The sequence below is a fragment of the Polypterus senegalus genome, chromosome 3 (genome assembly GCF_016835505.1).
Source record: "Polypterus senegalus isolate Bchr_013 chromosome 3, ASM1683550v1, whole genome shotgun sequence".
NCBI lineage: Eukaryota > Metazoa > Chordata > Cladistia > Polypteriformes > Polypteridae > Polypterus > Polypterus senegalus.
Window position 1 is genome coordinate 158,040,666 of NC_053156.1, and position 22,560 is coordinate 158,063,225.

The following is a 22,560-nucleotide window of genomic DNA, read 5'->3' on the forward strand; positions in this document are numbered from 1 at the left end:
ATATTGTCATAGCTCCACTGGATCAAAAACATTAAATTGGATGTCTTATTGACCAAGTCAAACCTCCACCTTCAATTTACTCGTTAATTTGTGTTACTGCAAAGATTTTATGCAAATACACTACAAGGATTTCCTGTTCAAGTAGTCTTCTACTTAAGAATGGTTAGTCAGCACTAATTCTAATTATATAAAGTCAGAGAGTTAAACATTTAGGGCTGCAGTTCAGGTATTGGATGTTTTTACCAACTAATAATTTGTGGGTGGAAACTTACCAATTGTTATGATAGACTAGTTTATATTTTTAATATTTCTCTTCAAATAGTTACATTTTTCATTTAGGTACACCTAACAACAGTTAGTGTTGACAAGCGCAAAAAAAAAAACTGAGAAGACTTTTAAAAGAAACAATAAACATTAGTAATTTAGCAAAATGTGTGTATGTGATTCTATTCTTTATTGCTCAATGTGCTTTTCCACACTGTTTGCCTCCTGTAAATGTACAGAGTTTCAAAATGCAAAGTAAATACACCTTAAACCAAAAACCTTTCAACATATAAAAAAAAACTTTTTAGAATAGGTTTGACAGTATTTTAAGTCAATAAAATTGTTAAATTCAGCACTAACACCGAAAAACATTTCTAATAAACCTTTTATTTTTCATTTTCAGTCTAGACATATTTCAAAATGACAAATGGCACTTTTAAGAAACATTTGGGAAGTAGTTTACAATTACATTTTTTTTAACTATTATGTGCAAATGTAGGCATTCTACAGTACATTGATTTAATTTTCAAGTACAGTAGAACTTGCTGAAATAAATCATTTAGATTGTAAATTTTATTTCAAACATGAAAATGTATATTATAGAATGCAATGCTTAAGATTGTGCTGAAAAGTCAAAGAAATGCATGTTACTGTGCTTACTATTGTTTACAGTTTTGAAATGAAATGTAGTTTTAGCTTGTTAAAACACATTTTGTCAGTCTATCTTTTTTTTTTTTTTTTATATACAGGTTAAATGATAAAACAAAGAAGAAAACTCTTACATCTTTTGAAAGGGATAGCATTCTTTCCAAACTTTCAGCCCAGCTAGACTATAGTGGGTTCAATAAGGCTGACATGGTTATCGAGGCAGTTTTTGAAGACCTCAAAATTAAGCACAAAGTTCTCCAAGAAGTTGAAGCAGTGAGTTTATAATTAGATTTTATTAAAAAAGAATGACGTTCCTGTGAAATTGGTAAATGGGATGGTGACTTCTTTCTTGAACGTTATGTTTTACCCTTATTATTTGTCTTATTATATGGCAGTGAATTTTTAATTTTACAAAATTTTAAAAGTAAGGAGTTCATTGACCCCACAAAACTTATTTGGTAACTTTCTCTAAGTACTATACATTGATGCTGTTATTTATTAAAATGTTTTTATATCAAGCTTTAAAACACAGCTGGGTTCTTTCCTCCCTTTAAAAATACTGTCTTAGTTCCAGTTTTACAAATGGAAAAGATTCATCTATAACCACCAAACTTCGGGCTTCATTTATCAAATTGTGCAAGGATTAGAGTTTTTGAAAATTTTCACACACCCAAAAAAATATATATTTTTTTAAACCTGGAATACACACAGCTCTACACAGTTAATCCTTCAGAAATCACAATCACCTTGTAAATATGCATATGTGAGCATGTCTTGAACCCCACCCTGAAACATCCATATATGAAGCATGCCAATCAACCTTGTACATATGCATTATAATGCTGCAGAATTTTATTGGCTGCCAGAGCAGCTTCCCACCTGATGCTTCCAGACACTGCCATGTGCTTTCAAGTATCTGGCTTTGCTCCTCAACTAAGAATGCAAGATGATACACTATATTATGGTGCCACTCCTCTGCATTTTGGGAGTGTTGGAAAGGCATAAGGCAATAAACATGTAATGACATGATTGCTTTTTCAATGAATACTGCAGGCATATGAAAAACTCTGGTTTCTGCCAGTTAACTTAACCAGCCACCACATACAATATCTTCACGTCTGTCAAAGCTACTTTGCTCAAAATAATTGAATCTAGGGTTGACCCAGGCTACTGAGCCATGACGTTTGCCTCTGTCATCTTGGCATCACGGATTACTTGTGCGTTAATGGAATATCACTACTTACTGTTGACAAACAACTTTATTCTTGCTGTGTGTTCTTGTTGCAATATGTGTACAGTAAATTGGTCCAGTTACTTTAATAGAACCAAACACTTATGTTGGCAATAGCATCTTATGATCTATGTATGTTCACCCACATCACACTATAACTGCTTGTAGTGTCTGGAAAGTCAGTTAATGGCTTCCAGCACACTGGGTATGAAAGAGTGAAGCTTGGCTGAGATATTCCTGACTTGTTGTTGAATGACAAAAGCAATGCATTTTATTACAAATGTTTGTAATTTGCCATTTATTGGGATTACAGAACTAGCCACCAGATGGAAACAGAGACATTTACTCTTCCCTCCATGCATATCCTGCTTTGATCAACATTTACCAGTGAGCAGAATTATTTAATCACCTGCAGTTCAGCTAGCATTTATTCTGTGGACACTTTTTTTTTCCCTCAGTTTTTGATATGTGTATTTTAAAATATTTCCCCATTTTACTTGTATTCTCTGAATACTCTCCAAGTAAGTAGGTAAAAATCACACTTTATATATTTTAATGGCACACTGAAGAATGTAATGCTGTCTCAGAGTTATACATTTATTGAGGACAGGTAATGACAGCCCAAGTAATTTTCTAATTCTGGATTTGTAGCAGGCCTAAGCAGTAACAACGTCTAATCTCTCACATAAGAAACCCTGAAAACCGCAAAAATAAAATTAAAGGATTAATATAAAACTGACAAGTCTGATTACACATAGAAATTTTTATAGTTGGGGCAAATATGCAAAAAATAAAAAAGGGGGACACATTTGGTAAATTTAAACCCCTATGATTTTCTGACATATAAATTTTACAAATGTAAATATTACAGGCCTGACAGATTGGCTGTCTGAAAAACCACACTCTAAAAGCATGTTGGTGAAAAAGCAGCTTTAAATAGTTTGTTTAAATGGAAATATCCTGAATTATCTAGGAATGCGCTAATTTAGCATTACATGTACAGGAATGTTTTTATATTTAGTATGAGTTTCAAGCACCGTTTTTCATTCACTGGACAGAAAATGTCAATGTTAACATAAATTGGGTAGTAAATGATGTACAGTAATCCCTCCTTGATCGCGGGGGTTGCGTTCCAGAACCCCCCGCGATAGATGAAAATCCGCGAAATAGAAACCATATGTTTGTATGGTTATTTTTATATATTTTAAGCCCTTATAAAGTTAACATTATTAGAGCCCTCTAGGCATGAAATAACACCCTTTAGTCAAAAGTTTAAACTGTGCTCCATGACAAGACAGAGATGACAGTTCTTTCTCACAATTAAAAGAATGCAAACATATCTTCTCTTCTAAGGAGTGCGCGCATCAGGAGCAGAGAATTTCAGGGAGAGAGAGAGTGAGAGAGACACAGAGAGAGAAAAGCAAAAAATCAATACGTGCTTTTGGGCTTTTAAGTATGCCGAAGCACCGCGATAAAGCAGCATTTTTTAGAGGAGCGTCCGTATCCCCTAGGCAAACAGCCCCCTTTGCTCACACCCCCTCCGTCAGGCGCAGAGAGAGTGAGAGAGAGAGAGAGAAAAGCAAACAATCAAGCACGGAGCGGGAAGCACATCGTATATCATTGAGGAGTTTTATTTTATACGTAATACGTGCTCTGATTGGGTAGCTTCTAAGCCATCCGCCAATAGCGTCCCTTGTATGAAATCAACTGGGCAAACAAACTATGGTACATGAAGCATGTACCATAAATTAAAAGACCCATTGTCCGCAGAAATCCGCGAACCAGCGAAAAATCGTTGATATATATTTAGATATGCTTACATTTAAAATCCGCGATGGAGTGAAGCCGCGAAAGTCGAAGCGCGATATAGCGAGGGATCACTGTATAATGTTTTTATAAACCCTCTGCTGGAATCCCACCCAAGGTTATAAACTCCCTATTTGTTACTGTTATGCTTAAGGATTCCTATCTCTGCTACACATTAAAAATTCAATACTTTACCAAAATGATAGCTGATTTGAGTAACTACTTGATTGACATGCCGTTATTTTAAAGTTGTTGTTGCTGTTATTTTTATATTGTATTACAGAAAAAGGCACAATACTGTTTACTTCAATAAACAAGTTTAAAAAAAAAAAAAAAAAAAAGCCATTGAGTGGATTTTCTGATTTTGCTGTGGTATCAAAAGATACCAAGCATCATAAAATTTCTGTGGTATTGGCATTGAATGCAAAAATACTGGTATTGTGACAACCATGTTTAATTTTAATATTCTTTTTAATTGATTATTACTTTCTTCTGGTCCATACTGATCTTTTACTTTAGTTGTTTTTCTTTTTGCATTTATAGATGGTTCCTCCCCATTGTATTTTTGCCACAAACACATCTGCCCTACCCATTAAGGACATTGCTTCTGTCAGTAAAAGGCCTGATAAAGTAAGTTTCTGTTCTGAATTTATGACTAGCAATGTTGAGTTTATGTAATATTAAAATCTTAAATAATGTGCATAATTAAGCAAAAACTGTTAAATTGTCTGTTTTCATCCAGGTAATTGGTATGCACTATTTTTCTCCTGTGGATAAGATGCAACTTCTAGAGATTATAACTACAGATAAAACCTCAAAGGACACAACAGCTTCTGCTGTCTCTGTTGGCCTTAAACAAGGAAAAGTTATCATTGTTGTGGGGGTAAGGAAAGAGAATATAGAACTGCTTTATGACAACTGATTTGCACTGCTGGTTTGTTATACAAAAGAAGGTGTGGACTAATTACTGGTACAATAAATTGTTCTTTCCAAATATTTAAGTCAAATTTAGCTTAACTTTTTATCTCATGGCCATAGAAATGATGTGGTGGATTGTTTGCAGCTGAGCAAAGTGTACGGTTACTGTTTGCCATTTTCTTGAATTTGATCTCCCGGAAGAAAATGCATTCCGATATTATACACGTCCAAAGCATATCTGGTCTAAATTGAGAAGGTGTCTGTAATGCAAAGACCATTTGTACTTGATTCCCCATTACACATTTAAATTTTAATAATGTGATTCTAACTGCCATCCAACATTTTTTAATGTTATTTATGTGATTGTAATCACTCCCTAACTTGTAGCAATCAGCACATGCAAATACAAACATCGATATCAATATCTACTAAACTAAACTACCGGTAAACTAAACGGATATATAGGTTTTTTTTTTTTTTGTTTTTTTTTTTTAGTTGGCCCCAACATCTTTCTACTTTTCTGTATGAGAGAAAAACACATGCAGTGGTAATGCTATTGGCTATAAGGAAGTATTATATTTACAAAATAATGTAGTTATAATTGTGACTTACACAAACTGTGATTCTTATTTTTTTGCAGGAAGTGCTTTTCATTTAGTTGTTGGTTTTTGGAAAAAGAGCACTTTAAAAAAAAAAAATAATTCTGACTCCTTTTCAAAGGAAACTTTTCTTGCTTATGCATACCCCACTAAAGTGACGGCATAATGCAGCTTTTCCCAAACGTTGCCAATATATTATGACTGAACATGGAGATGTGAAGGCTTTCCTCATTATTAAAATGTAGTGGTGTTTTGTGTTTAACACACAACATTAATACAATGCAAGTGTGTATCAGTTGCAAAATAATGTTAAACAAACAAAACAAAAAAGTTTTAGGAAATGTTAACCTTTCTTGTTCAGACTATGTCCATTTGCATATATTTTTAGAAATGTATTCATGCCAGTCTTCTAGCAGTTCATGAATCATTAACTTAATCAGCTTACTTAAACAGAGCCACAGCAGCACAATATGTAATCTTGAAACCAATTTACTGCAGTTTTCTGGGTTATCAGAGTAAATTATTGAACATTTACCAACAGCTGAACTTGCATATCTAGGCTTTCTCAACCCTGATGGTTGCTTTTAATACTGATCTGTTATTTCTCAGGGGTAAGGCACAAAAAACTTTATTGGTATAGATAAGGGTAAAATGGCACATCACTGGTAACAGTGCACACACCAATGTTATCCTGATATTAACTCTGCTACCCTTCTAAGACTGATTGAACTCTTAAGTAATCAACATAGACCTCGCCATTAATGCTTGTAGTGCACCATCTATTAGAATATATTTCGTAGGGCCTGTAGTAATAAAATGCATTGAATTTGTCATTCCAGCAGATGGTGCATCACAAGCATTTGTAGTATTGAAATGCATTACTGCAGATGTGTGATGTTCCATTTGTTGGAATGACAAATGCAATGCATTCTATTACTACAAATGTTTGTAATCCATCAACTGTTGCAATGACAGACACATAAAAATTGGAATTTATGTCCCATATTTTTATTTCAAGTACCTCAGCAATCTCATCAGTGAAGTTTATCCAGTTACAGTATATATTATTTCCATTGGTAATTAACCTGACCTCACTTAGCAAGTGCTTCTGAGAGGAACCCTTATTTTAGCACTAGAGCTGTCAACCAGTAATTGACATTAAAATATTTGAATTATTATTTGAATATAGTCTTTTTAAAATTCTTAGAGAAGATACAAGCATTTATGTTGTCATGAGATACATGTTGATTTAACTTTGTGTTTTCTCAATAGCTTATTCAGCTTTTATATGTGTTTACAAAAAATGTATTCATCGATATTAAATTATCAAATACATAAAAATGCAACATGCTAATTAATTGTGTAACAAAGCACCCTGTGGTGCTTTTCATAATTTTAACAACATTAGCAACAATTTAAGTTGAGGAGCATCGCAACCCAATGTGACAATGGATTCAGCTGAGGTTTCTTGATTCCTCCACTTTCTGTTTGATTACAATAGTTTGTGAATTCTAAATTCAGTGTCAAATTCACTTTCGAGTGCTCCTTACAACTGATGTTGAAAAGAGAGTCCTAGTTTGAAGTTTATGGGGGTAAGTTTAATATGACACCGCTTGCAAACTACATGTTTCCTATTAGGCTGTTTGTATGATTTACTATTATGAAAACTAAACTGTGTTTCATATTAGATCCTTACTGTACTATAGTGAAAGCAAAGACATTGTAAACATGGACAGGGCTTTTGATATAGAAACAGTCAAAATGATAACATTTGCTATATACCACATATTTCAATGAAGAAATCGATGTACTCGTTAACGTTCTGCAGTACATTTAAAATTAAGTAAAAGGTACAATTTTATTACAATAAATAGTTATAGATATTTAAAAAAATAAGCCTATGCAACTGTTAAAACAGGAAGCTGGATATTTATTTGATCTGCTGAGATCATATCCATAATCAAATGAAACTAAATTATCTATTGAACGTTTACTATAGTCCCAATGTTCACTTCTGTCTATATGCGTGTCATCTGCTTCACTCCTATGGTAATTCAGAGTCGGGAGAAGCAGTCTCCTTTACAGGTTTTCGGTATTCTTCAAATGCATGGAACACACTTCGCTATCAGAAGAAGTATATATTTACTCAGACTCCTGTTTTATAAAAGGCTGCATCAGCTTAATAAAATGAGAGCAGATCGAAATGGTCTGCTTGTTTTAACATCCCTTTGGTTAATAAGTAGTATTGTAGTCACCTGAAACACTGGGAGCCATAGCACAAAACTGGCTTGCACCGTATGCTTTACCGAAATTGTTTTTTCTTCTTTTTTCTTCAGTTTTTCCCCCTATCAAAATGTGATTATATCTTGTCATCTGATTAATGGCTACATTTAGGGCACTATTAGTCATGAAGTTATATTCTTAGATTGCATTCAGGTTTTGTAAGGAGACACTTTAATAAATTTCTTACAAATCTTTTACAAATTCAAATTGTGCTGCTTAAAGTTTTACAGCTGTCATAAAATGCAAGTATTTTACCATACATTAATGTGTCTGAAAAATGAAAACACTTTCATCAGTTTGATTATAAGTGAGTAAAAATTATAACTATTTAATTGTTTAGGATGGTCCTGGTTTTTACACAACAAGGTGTTTGGCTCCCATGTTGGCTGAATCAATAAGGATCCTGCAGGTATGTATCATTTTTGCAAATAATTATTTTTTATGAGTACAAATACCTGTCCATTCTAATGACAAGTAGACAGAAAAAAATTATAGATGTTAACTTTGGTGATTACCCTCTACTATTAATGATAGCTGGAATAAAATCTACAGTCATATGAAAAAGTTTGGGAACCCCTCTCAGCCTGCATAATAATTTGCTCTACTTTCAACAAAAAAGATAACACTGGTATGTTACTTTCATTTCCTAGGAATATCTGAGTACTGGGGTGTTTTCCGAACAAAGTTTTTTAGTAAAGCAGTATTTAGTTTTATGAAATTAAATCAAATGTGAAAAACTGGCTGTGCAACAATGTGGGTCCCCTCGTAATTTTGCTAATTTTAATCCATGTAACTGCTCAGTACTGATTACATGCAACACCAAATTGGTTGGATTAGCTTGTTAAGCCTTGAACTTCATAGACAGGTGTGTCCAATCATGAGAAAAGGTATTTAAGGTGGTCAATTGCAAGTTGTGTTTCCCTTTGACTCTCCTCTGAAGAGTGACAGTATGGCGTCCTCTAAGCAACTCTCAAAAGATCAGAAAGCAAAGATTGTTCAGTATCATGGTTTAGGGAAGGCTACAAAAAGCTATCTGAGAGGTTTAAACTGTCAGTTTCAACTGTAAGGAATGGAATCAGGAAATGAAGGCCACAGGCACAGTTGCTGTTAAACCCAGGCTGGCAGGCCAAGAAAAATACAGGAGAGGCATATGCACAGGATTGTGAGAATGGTTACAGACAACCCACAAATCACCTCCAAAGTTTAAAAAGAAGTAATTATTAATGCTAACTTCTAAAATACCCTATGTGTAGTACTGCATCATAATCCAGAACTTGTATTAATCCTTCCATGTAACCTCTGAAACTGAAAAATTCATAGATAGTAAAGAAAATATTTTCTTGCATGGGACAAAACCATGCAGATTCAAGTTTTAAATTCTGAAATTTTAAACTTGTGAATAGTTTTATCTATTTTGTTGTCTTGACCTGTATTGTGCCATTTTCATTTTGATAAAATCCTGGCATCCTGATATGTTCATATAGTACACTAAAATCAGACAGTGGGTTTGTTAAAATGTATTTGTGTACTGAATTTAAAAAATCTGTTATTAAAACTGTTTTTCAATGAAATCCCAGTTTGAAATTTTAACTTTTTAATTTATGGTTCAGTGTTATGTTGAATACTTTGCAGATTTGCAGACTCGTATGTCTAATCAATTGCCAGAATATAGACTAAATCTAGATGTACAAGTATTTTGCTGTATATACCACATAATGAAACAATAGTCCTTGATATTCAAATGTTCAGTGAAACTGTTACAGAATGCATTTTTGAACACATGGAAAACTTGTTCTATTTTTTGCTGATTAACAACTGTAATTTTAGATTTGCTGCCTCAAACAAATTTTCAAGGTTATCCTGGTTTTTTTTTTTATATAAATATTTGGTTGCTCATGGTTTCTCTTAGAATGAATGATACCATTTCTAATATTAAGAATATAAAGTATAGAGGTCATTTATAAATGTGTGAAATAAGGTTTACTTTTTTCTGTACCTTCCACAGTTTTTATTAATTGTTGAAGTTAGGAATCACTTTCAAATCAATTTCATATACTGTATATGCAACTTTTTTTTTTTATTGCACTTTTTGACTTGCATATCATGAAGATAGTTGGAATAACATATTGGTGTGAAATGTGTATGATATGTGAAGTTCATTTTGAGCAAAGATAAACATATACCTGTATTTGACTCTGTCAACTAATGGTTTCATTCTTTTGACATTGGTGTAATTTTTGACTTAATTTAGCTCCCTTATTCTTAAAGAAACACGTTTGTTTTTCTGTAGGAAGGCGTTGATCCTAAGAAACTGGATGCTCTTTCAACTGGCTTTGGATTCCCGGTTGGTGTTGCTACTCTAGCTGATGAAGTAGGCATTGATGTTGCTGCTCATGTTGCAGAGGATTTAGGAAAAGCTTTTGGTTCAAGATTTGGTGGTGGCAATGTCGAAGTTCTGAAAACGATGGTTGCAAAAGGATTCATGGGTAATGTTGGGGGGAAAAAAAATCTATTGGAACCACAAAATCTTTCCTGTTTTCATTAAGACAATTAACATTGCAGTACATAATAATCATCAGCTATGTATTTTTGCAGTTCCACATTGACCCAGTCCTTCTATACATAATGACTAATGTTCATGTTTAGCCAAGAAGTGGTTTTAACTTTCTTTTATAGCATTATTAAATATGTGTCTTAACTATGTTAACTACTGCAGGCCGCAAGTCTGGAAAAGGATGTTATATTTATCAGGAAGGAGTGAAAAGCAAAAATGTGAACCCTGGACTTGAAGAAATTGTGGAAAAATTCAAACTTCCTGTAAATTCTGAAGTGTAAGTTGTTTTGAGCTTATGGAAGGTCTCGAGTTCTAGGGGTATAACTAATCAGCTTATGACTGACGTTAAATTTTTTTTTGACAATATATTCATTTTCTTTATTTTCAATTATTATATTATAAAAATGTTAACAGTTGTATATGATATACATTATTCCATTCTTATGTGTTTAAAATATATGAATGCACACCATATTTAATCTCTATATCAAAATCTTAAGCACAGTGATAATGGACAGTTATCATTTAGTTTTCATAGCGAATTACACACAGGTGAAGTCTTTTTTTTTTTTTTTTTTTTTCTTCATTAAGATTTCATAGCTTATATAAAGTTACTGAAAATGTAGAGTACAGGGGAATTTATGCCAAACATAAAGTGTTTTTTGTCAAAAGTGTACTTGTTATCTAAATATTGTTTTCACCGTTACATTGCTTTTGATTTTTCAATTTATGGTAAACCTTTACAATCCTTTCTATCATTTTGAGGGATTACACAGTGTGAATGTTAAAATTATTTTAGGAGTTTTGGTGTAGCCTACATTCTAAATTCATTATCTAAACTTCCTGAGCAGCTCTTCTTTTCTCCACCCTAGCGGGCCCCTTGTTCTCTTCTTTCATCAGCTTCTTTTTGTGTTAAAACTGATTAAGTCAGTGTTTGTGTTGCAATTACTTAGTACATTTTCTTTAGTTTTTCACTTCTTCAATCTGCCTCAGGAATGATTTAAATTATGAAGAGGCCGGGGAAGCGATGGTGAAGGTAGTAGAGATGAGAATGGCACCCGTACGCATGCACAGCACGGCCGCCCTGCTGGCCACTGCCGAGAGTTGATTCTACAATAAAATAAAAATAAAGAGAGGAATAACCTTGGAGGTCAATCATCCTGAAAGCGGATGGTAGACGTCACGTAGTATATGTGGACCAAATTTCAGGTTAATAGTTCAAACAGTTTGCGAGCTACAGATGACTTTAAAATCCTGGACAGACAAACGAACAGCCACGGTAGCGTATTATGTATAAAGATAGCAGATAATTTTGCTTTAGACTGAACAGGAATAACTTGTTTCGTGGCAGAGTTTATTTTAGAATTATAAAGGTTTAACTACAGCGATTCAAGGTGATTTTATGCATTTATTTAGGAAAAATATCTGTTTTATAACTACTGCTGAACAGTCTTGTCGATTCAGACAAATGTACTGTAACCATTGTCTGTGTTGGAAGAATATCCATTTTAAACGAGTAAGACATCTTTAAATACAGTCTTGCCAGGTTATTGGGCTTGTCATTTTTAAAATATTTACTACGTTTTTTATGAAATTTGTATGTTCTTATTGATGAGTGTTTCAAGAGCAGCAAGTATAAGTTGTTTTTGGACAACTATCCATTTAAAGGTAATATTGACATCAAACTTTCTTCTTGTTTCAATTGGTGTTGTCCTGTGTAGGTCCAGTGATTCAGATATCCAGTACCGCCTTATCTCTCGGTTTGTGAATGAAGCAGTCCTGTGCCTGCAAGAAGGTATTCTTAGCAACCCGGTGGAAGGAGATATTGGAGCAGTTTTTGGTTTAGGTTTTCCTCCATGCCTGGGAGGTATGTGAATATATGTGTTCACTTGATATGAAACCTGTATGGCATTTTAAATTGTCTGTTTTGATTAACAATTAATGGGACTCCTAAATGCATTTGATTTGTAATTTATTTATTTTTTGTTTTTGTTTTTATAGGACCGTTCAGATTTGCTGACTCCTATGGAGCAGATAAACTTGTTGAGAAAATGAAAAAGTATGAGAATGTGTATGGAAATCACTTCACACCTTGTCCTTTATTAACCGACTATGCCAAGGATCCCAGCAAAAAATTTCACAAATAGCATCATGTAAAAGTATTGACAGATAATATTTGAAAGTCCTGTGACAAATTTGTAGGCAGATTAAACCATGGCTTTGTTTCAATTGCGGGTTATTTTGTAAAGATAAACTCTTAACTATAGTGCCTTACTTGCCTGGGGCACGAACTCTCTTTAGCGGAGCTTTAACATTAATTCACCATCCAAGAAGGAAAGTAGATTGCAGAAAAATAAAACGTTGGCACTTCTTTAAGGGTCAGATATGAGAAGAGATCCTTTGCATAAAATAACTCTTTCTATGCACTAATTGTTGAATTAAGGCCATTCCTATTGGTTGTATCATTGTAAATGCTTCATAAATAAAGCTAAACAATTTTGGAATATTTAAGTGATTTTTGTGGTGTGTTTCTACATGGCTTTCAAATCAGTGTTGACAAAAACTGAGTTTAATCCTTACCAGAATATATGGATGTATGAAAACCCACAACTAAATAACAACATTTATTTACAGTATATAGCACATTACAAAATGTAACTCAAAGTGCTTTATATAATGAAGAATAGAAAAATAAAAGACACAGTAAGAAAAATAAAATAAGTCAACATTAATTAACATAGAACAAGAGTAAGATCCGATGGCCAGGGTGGATAGAAAAAACAAAAAACTCCAGACGGCTGGAGAAAAAAATAAAATCTGTAGGGGTTCCAGACCATGAGACCGCCCAGTCCCCTCTGGGCAATCTACCTAACATAAATCAAACAGTCCTCTTTGTATTTAGGGTTCTCACGGAAGGGCTTGATGATGATGATGATGGTCACGTAGACTTCTGCCTTTTAATCCGTCCATCATTGTTGGAGCATCATGAAGCTTTGAGTAGGTGGAGGTGGCGCAGGCCGGAAAAAGAAACAGAAGAGAGAGTAGGGGTCAGTACGGATTTTAGAGCCACCATGAATAGTTATTATGATGAATTGAACATACAGAGTATCAGGATTAAGTTAAATTAAGTGAAGTTATAAAAGGCCATGTTAAAGTAATGTGTTTTCAGCAGTGTTTTAAAGTGCTCTACTGTATCAGCCTGGCGAATTCCTATTGGCAGGCTATTCCAGATTTTAGGTGCATAACAGCAGAAGGCTGCCTCACCACTTCTTTTAAGTTTTGTTCTTGGAATTCTAAGAAGACACTCATTTGAGGATCTGAGGTTACGATTTGGAATATAATGTGTCAGACATTCCGATATATAAGATGGGGCGAGATTATTTAAGGCTTTATAAACCATAAGCAGAATTTTAAAGGCAATCCTGAATGACACAGGTAACCAGTGTAGTGACGCTAAGACTGGTGTGATGTGTTCTGATTTTCTTTTCCTAGTTAGGATTCTAGCAGCTGCATTCTGCACTAGTTGCAAACGATTTATATCTTTTTTGGGTAGTCCAGAGAGGAGTGCATTACAGTAATCTAGTCGACTGAAAACAACGCGTGAACTAATTTCTCAGCATCTTTCAGTGATATAAGAGGTCTAACTTTACTTATGTTTCTTAAGTGAAAAAATGCTGTCCTAATGATCTGATTAATATGTGATTTAAAATTCAGATTACAGTCAACAATCACCCCTAAGCTTTTTACCTCCGTCTTGACTTTTAATCTTAATGTATCCAGTTTATTTCTAATAGCCTCATTGTATCCATTATTGCTGATCACTAAGATTTCAGGTTTCTCTTTATTTAACTTGAGAAAATTACTATTCATCCATTCTGAGATACAAGTCAGACATTCTGTTAGTGAATCAATAGAATCAGGGTCGTCAGGTGCTATTGATAAGTACAGCTGTGTGTCATCAGCATAGCTGTGGTAACTCACATTGTGCCCTGAGATAATCTGACCTAACGGAAGCATGTAGATTGAGAATAACAGCGGACCCAGGATAGAGCCTTGTGGAACACCATATTGGATATCATGTGTCTTTGAGATTTGAAAACCACAACTTACCACAAGTAAGAGTAAGTAATAGGTAATTTTAGAGTAATATATTCTTGTTAGTTTAAAATAAAACATTACTCATTGAGTTTGCAAGACAGACAATAGTTGCCATTTTAAGTGCAGTTTTCTACTTCTCTGTCCTGTAATGAATTGATTATAGGACAGAAGTTTTTATTTTGTTCCGCTCTCAATATTTTGGCTGTGAGCGCAGTTCAGACTGTCGAGTACAAAGCAGCAGAGGGAGAATATCACACCAAAATAATAAAACAATTCATACCATACTCATAATTTGCAAGAGGTAGCTTTTCATCTTTTTGTTTATATCTTTGAAATCACTTTAAGTGGCCCTCCATAATGGTTGAGACAAGACATATTTTTAACTTGATTTACTTGAACTGGGGGAGGCCCATGTAGAAAGAGTGTTAAAATTTCCACATGGTGTTACTGAAACGTATGCAAATCCACTCAAATCCGAGTCTGCATTGTGCACTTTAATCCTGTATGAATTGTTTCATTTGTAATTTTTTAAACTGTGGACCAGAGGGGTAAATCAAAAAAAAAAAAAAAGTGTCTTTGCCCCAAACAGTCTATGCAGAAGCTGTATTGCTGTGTCTTTGACAGCATTACTCAGGTTACAACTAGAGTTGCACAGGTTTTTTTTATTTTTTTTTTTTTTTATTTCGCCTTATACAATTTCTCATATTAGGAATTTGTTATTTTCACATACCCCTTGGGGTCAGAGCACAGGGTCAGCCATTGTACAGCACCCCTGGAGCAATTGAAGTTTAAGTGTCTTGCTCAAGGACCCAGCAGTGATGAGGATTCGAACCGGCAACCTTCGGGATCCCAGCGCAGATCCTTAACCTCAGAGCCACCACTCCGCCCCCAACTGCAGTTTAAGAATCTTGCAGTGTTGAGGTAACCCCATTTTTACAACATTACGAACACAATAACTCAACAGCAGGAACGTCACCTACCATTACTACCAAAGAAAACATTTTTGTTTGTTTTTTTATGTCCTTGTAAAAGTCCTTTATTAGAATTCTGTGTAAAATCACTTTTTTCTTCAATTGCAGTATTTGGTTTTTATTAAAACATTAATACTATTAACGTCTTTATTCAACCTGCTTCTCAAACCACGTAGTCCAGTGTAGGTTTACATAGAGACTGGGCCTAATGAATTATTTGTACAGTGGTGTGAAAAACTATTTGCCCCCTTCCTGATTTCTTATTTCTTTGCATGTTTGTCACACAAAATGTTTCTGATCATCAAACACATTTAACCATTAGTCAAATATAACACAAGTAAACACAAAATGCAGTTTTTAAATGATGGTTTTTATTATTTAGGGAGAAAAAAAAATCCAAACCTACATGGCCCTGTGTGAAAAAGTAATTGCCCCTTGTTAAAAAATAACCTAACTGTGGTGTATCGCACCTGAGTTCAATTTCTGTAGCCACCCCCAGGCCTGATTACTGCCACACCTGTTTCAATCAAGAAATCACTTAAATAGGAGCTGCCTGACACAGAGAAGTAGACCAAAAGCACCTCAAAAGCTAGACATCATGCCAAGATCCAAAGAAATTCAGGAACAAATCAGAACAGAAGTAATTGAGATCTATCAGTCTGGTAAAGGTTATAAAGCCATTTCTAAAGCTTTGGGACTCCAGCGAACCACAGTGAGAGCCATTATCCACAAATGGCAAAAACATGGAACAGTGGTGAACCTTCCCAGGAGTGGCCGGCCGACCAAAATTACCCCAAGAGCGCAGAGACGACTCATCCGAGAGGTCACAAAAGACCCCAGGACAACGTCTAAAGAACTGCAGGCCTCACTTGCCTCAATTAAGGTCAGTGTTCACGACTCCACCATAAGAAAGAGACTGGGCAAAACGGCCTGCATGGCAGATTTCCAAGACGCAAACCACTGTTAAGCAAAAGAACATTAGGGCTCGTCTCAATTTTGCTAAGAAACATCTCAATGATTGCCAAGACTTTGGGAAAATACCTTGTGGACTGATGAGACAAAAGTTGAACTTTTGGAAGGCAAATGTCCCGTTACATCTGGCGTAAAAGGAACACAGCATTTCAGAAAAAGAACATCATACCAACAGTAAAATATGGTGGTGGTAGTGTGATGGTCTGGGGTTGTTTGCTGCTTCAGGACCTGGAAGGCTTGCTGTGATAGATGGAACCATGAATTCTACTGTCTACCAAAAAATCCTGAAGGAGAATGTCCGGCCATCTGTTCGTCAACTCAAGCTGAAGCGATCTTGGGTGCTGCAACAGGACAATGACCCAAAACACACCAGCAAATCCACCTCTGAATGGCTGAAGAAAAACAAAATGAAGACTTTGGAGTGGCCTAGTCAAAGTCCTGACCTGAATCCAATTGAGATGCTATGGCATGACCTTAAAAAGGCGGTTCATGCTAGAAACCCTCAAATAAAGCTGAATTACAACAATTCTGCAAAGATGAGTGGGACAAAATTCCTCCAGAGCTGTAAAGACTCATTGCAAGTTATCGCAAACGCTTGATTGCAGTTATTGCTGCTAAGGGTGGCCCAACCAGTTATTAGGTTCAGGGGGCAATTACTTTTTCACACAGGGCCATGTAGGTTTGGATTTTTCTCCTAAATAATAAAACCATCATTTAAAAACTGCATTTTGTGTTTACTTGTGTTATATTTGACTAATGGTTAAATGTGTTTGATGATCAGAAACATTTTGTGTGACAAACATGCAAAAGAATAAGAAATCAGGAAGGGGGCAAATAGTTTTGCACACCACACTGTAGATAACTTATGAAGGCGTTTCACTGTGACACTTGGCTAAATAATGCTGTATATGGTGGATATACTTAATACAGAACAATGCAGGCAACTGCCATTTATATTGGAGCTTTTGCTGACTAGACCTAGCATAATTTAAAGTATTCCACCACAATAATTCAAGCTTAAACTATGCTTAAAGATTAGAGTTGTAACAGCCGGCAGCTACATCTCCAAGACCTGTGGCCTGGATAAATTACTGAGGATGAATCTAATATCAAGCCGTACCACTAACAAATTAAACTTTTCCCCACGATCGATGGTGTAAATATAAGCACAAAAGAAAAGCAGATATGTAAAATTAAACTGATTCATTTTATTTAAATAAAAAAAACAACAAGAAATATGCAAAATAAATATATATATATATATATATATATATATATATATATATATCCCTCCACCAAAACGACGTGACAACAACCTATATATGACTATAACAAACCCTCCCTTGCCCTTGTAACATATAACAAACACCACGAATGACAAAAATGAAATAGATACAGAAATGAATGGTCGTGAACTTGAGTCCGAATAGCAATTGTCCTGAATGCAGATGACTGGTTAACCGATATGTGGAGTGTTTGTATTTCCTGGAACAAAATGGATCAGCCTCACCGTGTATCCTCGGAGCGTGGTGGATGATGAAATCCGACCCCGGGGTCTCTCATGATGAGGGTATTGGAGTAAGTCTGGCGGAATGAAAAACAAACTGGATGGAAATGCGCGATGTGGAATACAGCAGGTACAGGTGGTTCGTGGTCGTGAAATGAAAGTCGTCTTCTCCCTCTCTCTATCTCTCTCTTTTTCTTTGTTTCCTCCTGATTGCTTAAATAGTCCTGTGCTGGATGTAATTGAATGATAGTTAAAAGGTGTTTTCCAGGTTTGAGGCTGCGGTTTCCTTCCATCATCCGTCCCCCTTTGTATTTACGGGTACGACATTTACTGACGCACACAAACAGTAAACAGGACGATGGAAACAAGACACACTCAGTACTAACATTTCACACTATTACTATGTAGCCCCACTACAGAGTAACAAAAGCCGACAGTATATCCCTAACCCATACAGTTATGCTTAAAAGTCTGTGAACCCTTCACCTTATTTTTTTTTTTTGGATTTTCCACCCATCCATCCATTATCCAACCTGCTATATCCTAACTACAGGGTCACGGGGATCTGCTGGAGGAAGGCAGAGAGGCAGAAAAGAAACCCCCGGCCACACACCCCAAGCACACACTAGGGACAGTTTAGAATCGTCAATCCACCTGACCTGCATGTCTTTGGACTGTCGGAAGAAACCCACACAGACATGGGGATGACATGCAAACTCCACGCAGGGAGGACCCGGGCAGCCAACCCGGGTCTCTTTTCCTCACCAATTAATATTTAATCTAAACTTGTCCTTTTCTAAATAACATATGTTAAGTTTTACACGTTATTAAACACAACAATAAGCACATAAACAATTATTCCTAATATATAAATTAAAAACAGTCTAAGAAGACAAAACCACTGGAAGAACAGAGGTGTTCAGTTTTGGAGGAAGATCGAGTGAAGCAATCTCAAATATGTTTGAGGCTGTGGCACTGATGACCTGCCACCTCACCTTAATAGACTGATTTGATGGACCACTTCAGGGGCCCAAGCAGGCCATACAACACTTTACATGTAAAATCCAAACATCTAGATTAGCTGCCAATGGAACTGATCAAGAATAAGAGAAGGGATTCTGCTCAGTACTCTTCTAGAGTGTCAGAACTATTGCAGCGGAGGTTTTGAAAATTGACCACAGTCTGAGTGTTTCAGGTTGGAGACCAGTAAATGCCAAATGGAAAAGCAAAGCATGATCCAAGGGTGAAGAAGAAGAGCAATGTCAATGCAGATTTAGTAAGTGAGCTTATATGAGGCCCTGAAGTATAAGTGTTGATTTATGAACAGTTTTTGAAGGCTTAACAGTCACACTATGAATATTTAATGCAAAAGCTTGATATCTTGGAAGTCAGATATTTGGAGGAAACTAGTAACTTCAGATTTATCAGTATTACACTTGAGAAAATTAGCATTCAACCACTGAAGTTAGGGATGAATTCTTTTGGAGAGTAGGATAACCTAGTCTTATTACTAAAAAGAATTAGGAATATCGGCAGAGAAAACAGACCATGGCGGTGGATGATTTGAGGGGGTCAACATATATTTTAAAAAGTTTTTTATATAATTATAAAACAATCCGAATAAGTATTCACCAGTTCGAGTGTTTTGAAAGATGTCCCTGCAGCAAAGTAATAGACAACCTATGAAGAAACTGTGCAGGTTTAAAAAATAAGCAAAGCAGGGTGAGGACGTTCAGTAACAGTGTTAGCCAATTAACTGAGCCAAGCAGTGAAATTTAAAATTTTAAATGTTGGGTAAAGGAGGAGCAAGCATATTAATTGGATAAAATCAGGTCAATTATCATGCCTGAAACTAAGAAAACATCAGCAGAACTGAGAAAAAAGTACTAAGTGGTAGGCAAGGTTACAATGCCATTAAACTCCATATATAGTAGACACTGAGAGTGTACAAAAAATAACAACACCGGGCCACAAGGAGAGTAAAAGAGGTCAAAGTTATTCTTAGCATAGCAAAAAGACATTGCCTAGCCTCCTTAGCTGCCTCAAGAGTAGTGGCACAACAATAAGAAGTACCCTAAAGAGAAATGCCATCAACAGAAGGGGTGGCAGGAAGACATCTTTTCTGTTAAGAGATAAAAGAGTCTCCTTACCTCAGTCTGGGTTGCCAGAGACCACTAGGACAAGCCTGAAGACTTCTAGAAATCAGTTCTGTGGACAGTCAAGTCAAAAATTGAACTATGTAGGCACAACAACAGGGTCCATGCTTGGCAAAGAGACAACACACCCTGCCACCAACAAAACTTTATGGTGGTAGAAGTTTCCTCGAATAGAATTGGGTTTCTTACACTGGCCTTGGGTAACTTGGCATTATTGAAACAATCAAGAAATGTGAAAAGATATTTTTGGAGAAGAATTTTAGGCCATCAATTCAATCATGCAAGCTGGATGTTTCCACAAGCCTAAGCATTTTGATTAGGTCCATTAAATTCTTACATTGGCATGCAACATATCGCCACTCTCTGGCACTGTGGTTAGTGAGTATTGCTACCTTACCTCAAGTTCTGTCATTCTTACCTGAACAATCTCACAACACACTTCTTAACAGCATGTGTTTCATAATCTAAAAGAAATGTATTTTTGCCTCTTTGTGTGCTTTCACCTTCTAAGAAAGTGAGCCTTGATTAACAATGTTGGATCGCAGTGGATTTAATTTAGCTTTTAAGACATCAATCAACAGAAAAAAAGTGAAAACAGTCCTCAGCAAAGTGGTCTAAACTAATTACAAATATAAAGCACTAAATGAATTGATCACCTAAATATTCACGTCTTTCTTTTGACATGCATCACTTGTGCAGCCATTTGGTTTTAGAAGTCGCCTCACTAGTTCTGTGGAGATCAACTGCCTGCAGTCCACAGGGTTCACTTGATAGTACTCTAAATGCACCTCATCTGGAAGGTCCAACCTAGAGATGGCTCAGAATGGTGGCCTAACCTACACAATGAAGGCAAATGAACGCTCCAAGTAACTCTATGAATAGGTGATTGAAAACCACAAGGTGGGGTATGGGGACAAGAAAACATCCAAGGCGCTGCATATCCCTTGGAGTCCAGTTTAGTCAATCATTAAGAAATGGGATGAGTATGACAGTCGTAGATCTGCCTAGAGGAGACCATCCCCGAAAACTGAGTGATCATGAGAGAAGATTGGTGAGGGAGGCCACCAAATGTCCTGTGGCAACTCGAGTTACGAGCTACTGTGGCTCAGACTGGAGAGACTGCATACAATGACTGTTGTTGGGGTACTTTACCAGTTGCAGCTTAATGAGAGAGTGACAAAATGAAAAAAATCAAAACATCTAGCATCTTAGCTAGAGTTTTCTCAAAGGCACAACGATGAAAGAAGGTTCTGTGAACTGATGAGAACCAAAGCGTAGCTTATTAGCTTTTTCACCCTCAGACTAAATGCCATGTTTTAACACTGCATGTTAGCAAAAAACAAATCATTCCCCAACATGAAGCGTGGTAGTGACTGCATCAAAATGTAGGGGTGCATCTCTGGAAAGCTCGTGATGGAAGAGGGAAAAATTAATCCTTGCAAATTTCAGGGAAATCCTGGAGGAGAAACTGAATGTCCTCAAGACACCCACACTTTGGGAGAAGCTTTCTAACAAGTTAACAACCTCAAGCTTAAAGAACATCTACCAGTGGTATTCAACCTGCGCCTTGCGAGCCACATGCGGCTCGTCAAAGTCCTACTTAAGAAAGGAAATCTTTGGAAAAAAAATAATTAAAATTCATTTCATTATCATTCTTGCTCATCAATCTGTTACGCCCCCATTTGTCAACTGCCTGAAAAACACAATCACAATTTACCTAGGCTAGAAAAACTGGGACGAACACTGGGGGAAAAAAAAATGACTAAAAAACATAAGAGACGCAAATATGAATACCGCGCATTTATAGAGAACTGGGGACTCGAGTTTTTTTTGTTTTTTTGTGTCAAGTGATGCAGGAAAATACATCTGTCTACTTTGTGATAACGCCATATTGCAGTTTAAAAGGCCCAATTCGCCACGCCATCACACCCAAAGTTCAGTACCGATTTTCTGAAGGGTGGACAGCTAGGTGAGACTCAAACAGAACCGATTTGCTCAGAAAAACTTCTTCTGCACTAATACTAGTGAAAGGGCAACAAAATCGTGCGTGAACCGGTGAAAATGAAGCCATACGTCGATGGAGAATTGGTGAAGGATTGCATATCGCTTGCCTATTCAATTCTGTTGACCGATTTAAAAAAAAAAGCGCTGGAACAAGACACAAAACCAAAACTCAACTGTCGGCTTCTACTGTGGCTAGGAGGACATGATCACAATTTTTGTGGATCTTTCAGGTTTCTTTTTGACTACAAAAGTTTTCCCTGGCTATTGTGCTTTACCCCCAAATCCCAAAGATGTGCAGGTAAGGTAGATTGGGGAACATCAAAAAGAAACTGTATGTTCATCAGCAATGTGCTGCACTGTGAAAAATGATCAGCAGTGTGCTGCCAACTTCTTACCTGCTGTTATGGGCTGTGATGATCAGCAGTGCTGTCTGTTATGCAGTTACGCATTGAGAAAAACTATAATGTGCTGTCTGTTGCTGTTACGGACTTTATTATCAGCTCTTGGAAATCATATAATAATGATAATGTTGAAACACTGCCAGTAACG

At 36.0% G+C, this 22,560-nt stretch overlaps 1 protein-coding gene across 2 annotated transcripts in view; it reads left to right on the plus strand.

The window, feature by feature from the left end:
- The window catches only part of LOC120525654 (trifunctional enzyme subunit alpha, mitochondrial-like), a 42,657-nt gene extending 29,843 nt beyond the window's left edge, over positions 1–12,814 (plus strand). For both annotated transcript variants that reach the window (XM_039748127.1, XM_039748128.1), the window contains 8 exons: positions 1,014–1,185; positions 4,493–4,579; positions 4,692–4,832; positions 8,090–8,158; positions 10,040–10,235; positions 10,466–10,580; positions 12,025–12,170; positions 12,305–12,814. In XM_039748127.1, the coding sequence (XP_039604061.1) occupies positions 1,014–1,185; positions 4,493–4,579; positions 4,692–4,832; positions 8,090–8,158; positions 10,040–10,235; positions 10,466–10,580; positions 12,025–12,170; positions 12,305–12,450 (1,072 nt within the window). In that variant the 3' untranslated portion in view covers positions 12,451–12,814. The remainder of the gene's footprint in view (positions 1–1,013; positions 1,186–4,492; positions 4,580–4,691; positions 4,833–8,089; positions 8,159–10,039; positions 10,236–10,465; positions 10,581–12,024; positions 12,171–12,304) is intronic.
- Positions 12,815–22,560: the final 9,746 nt, after the last annotated feature.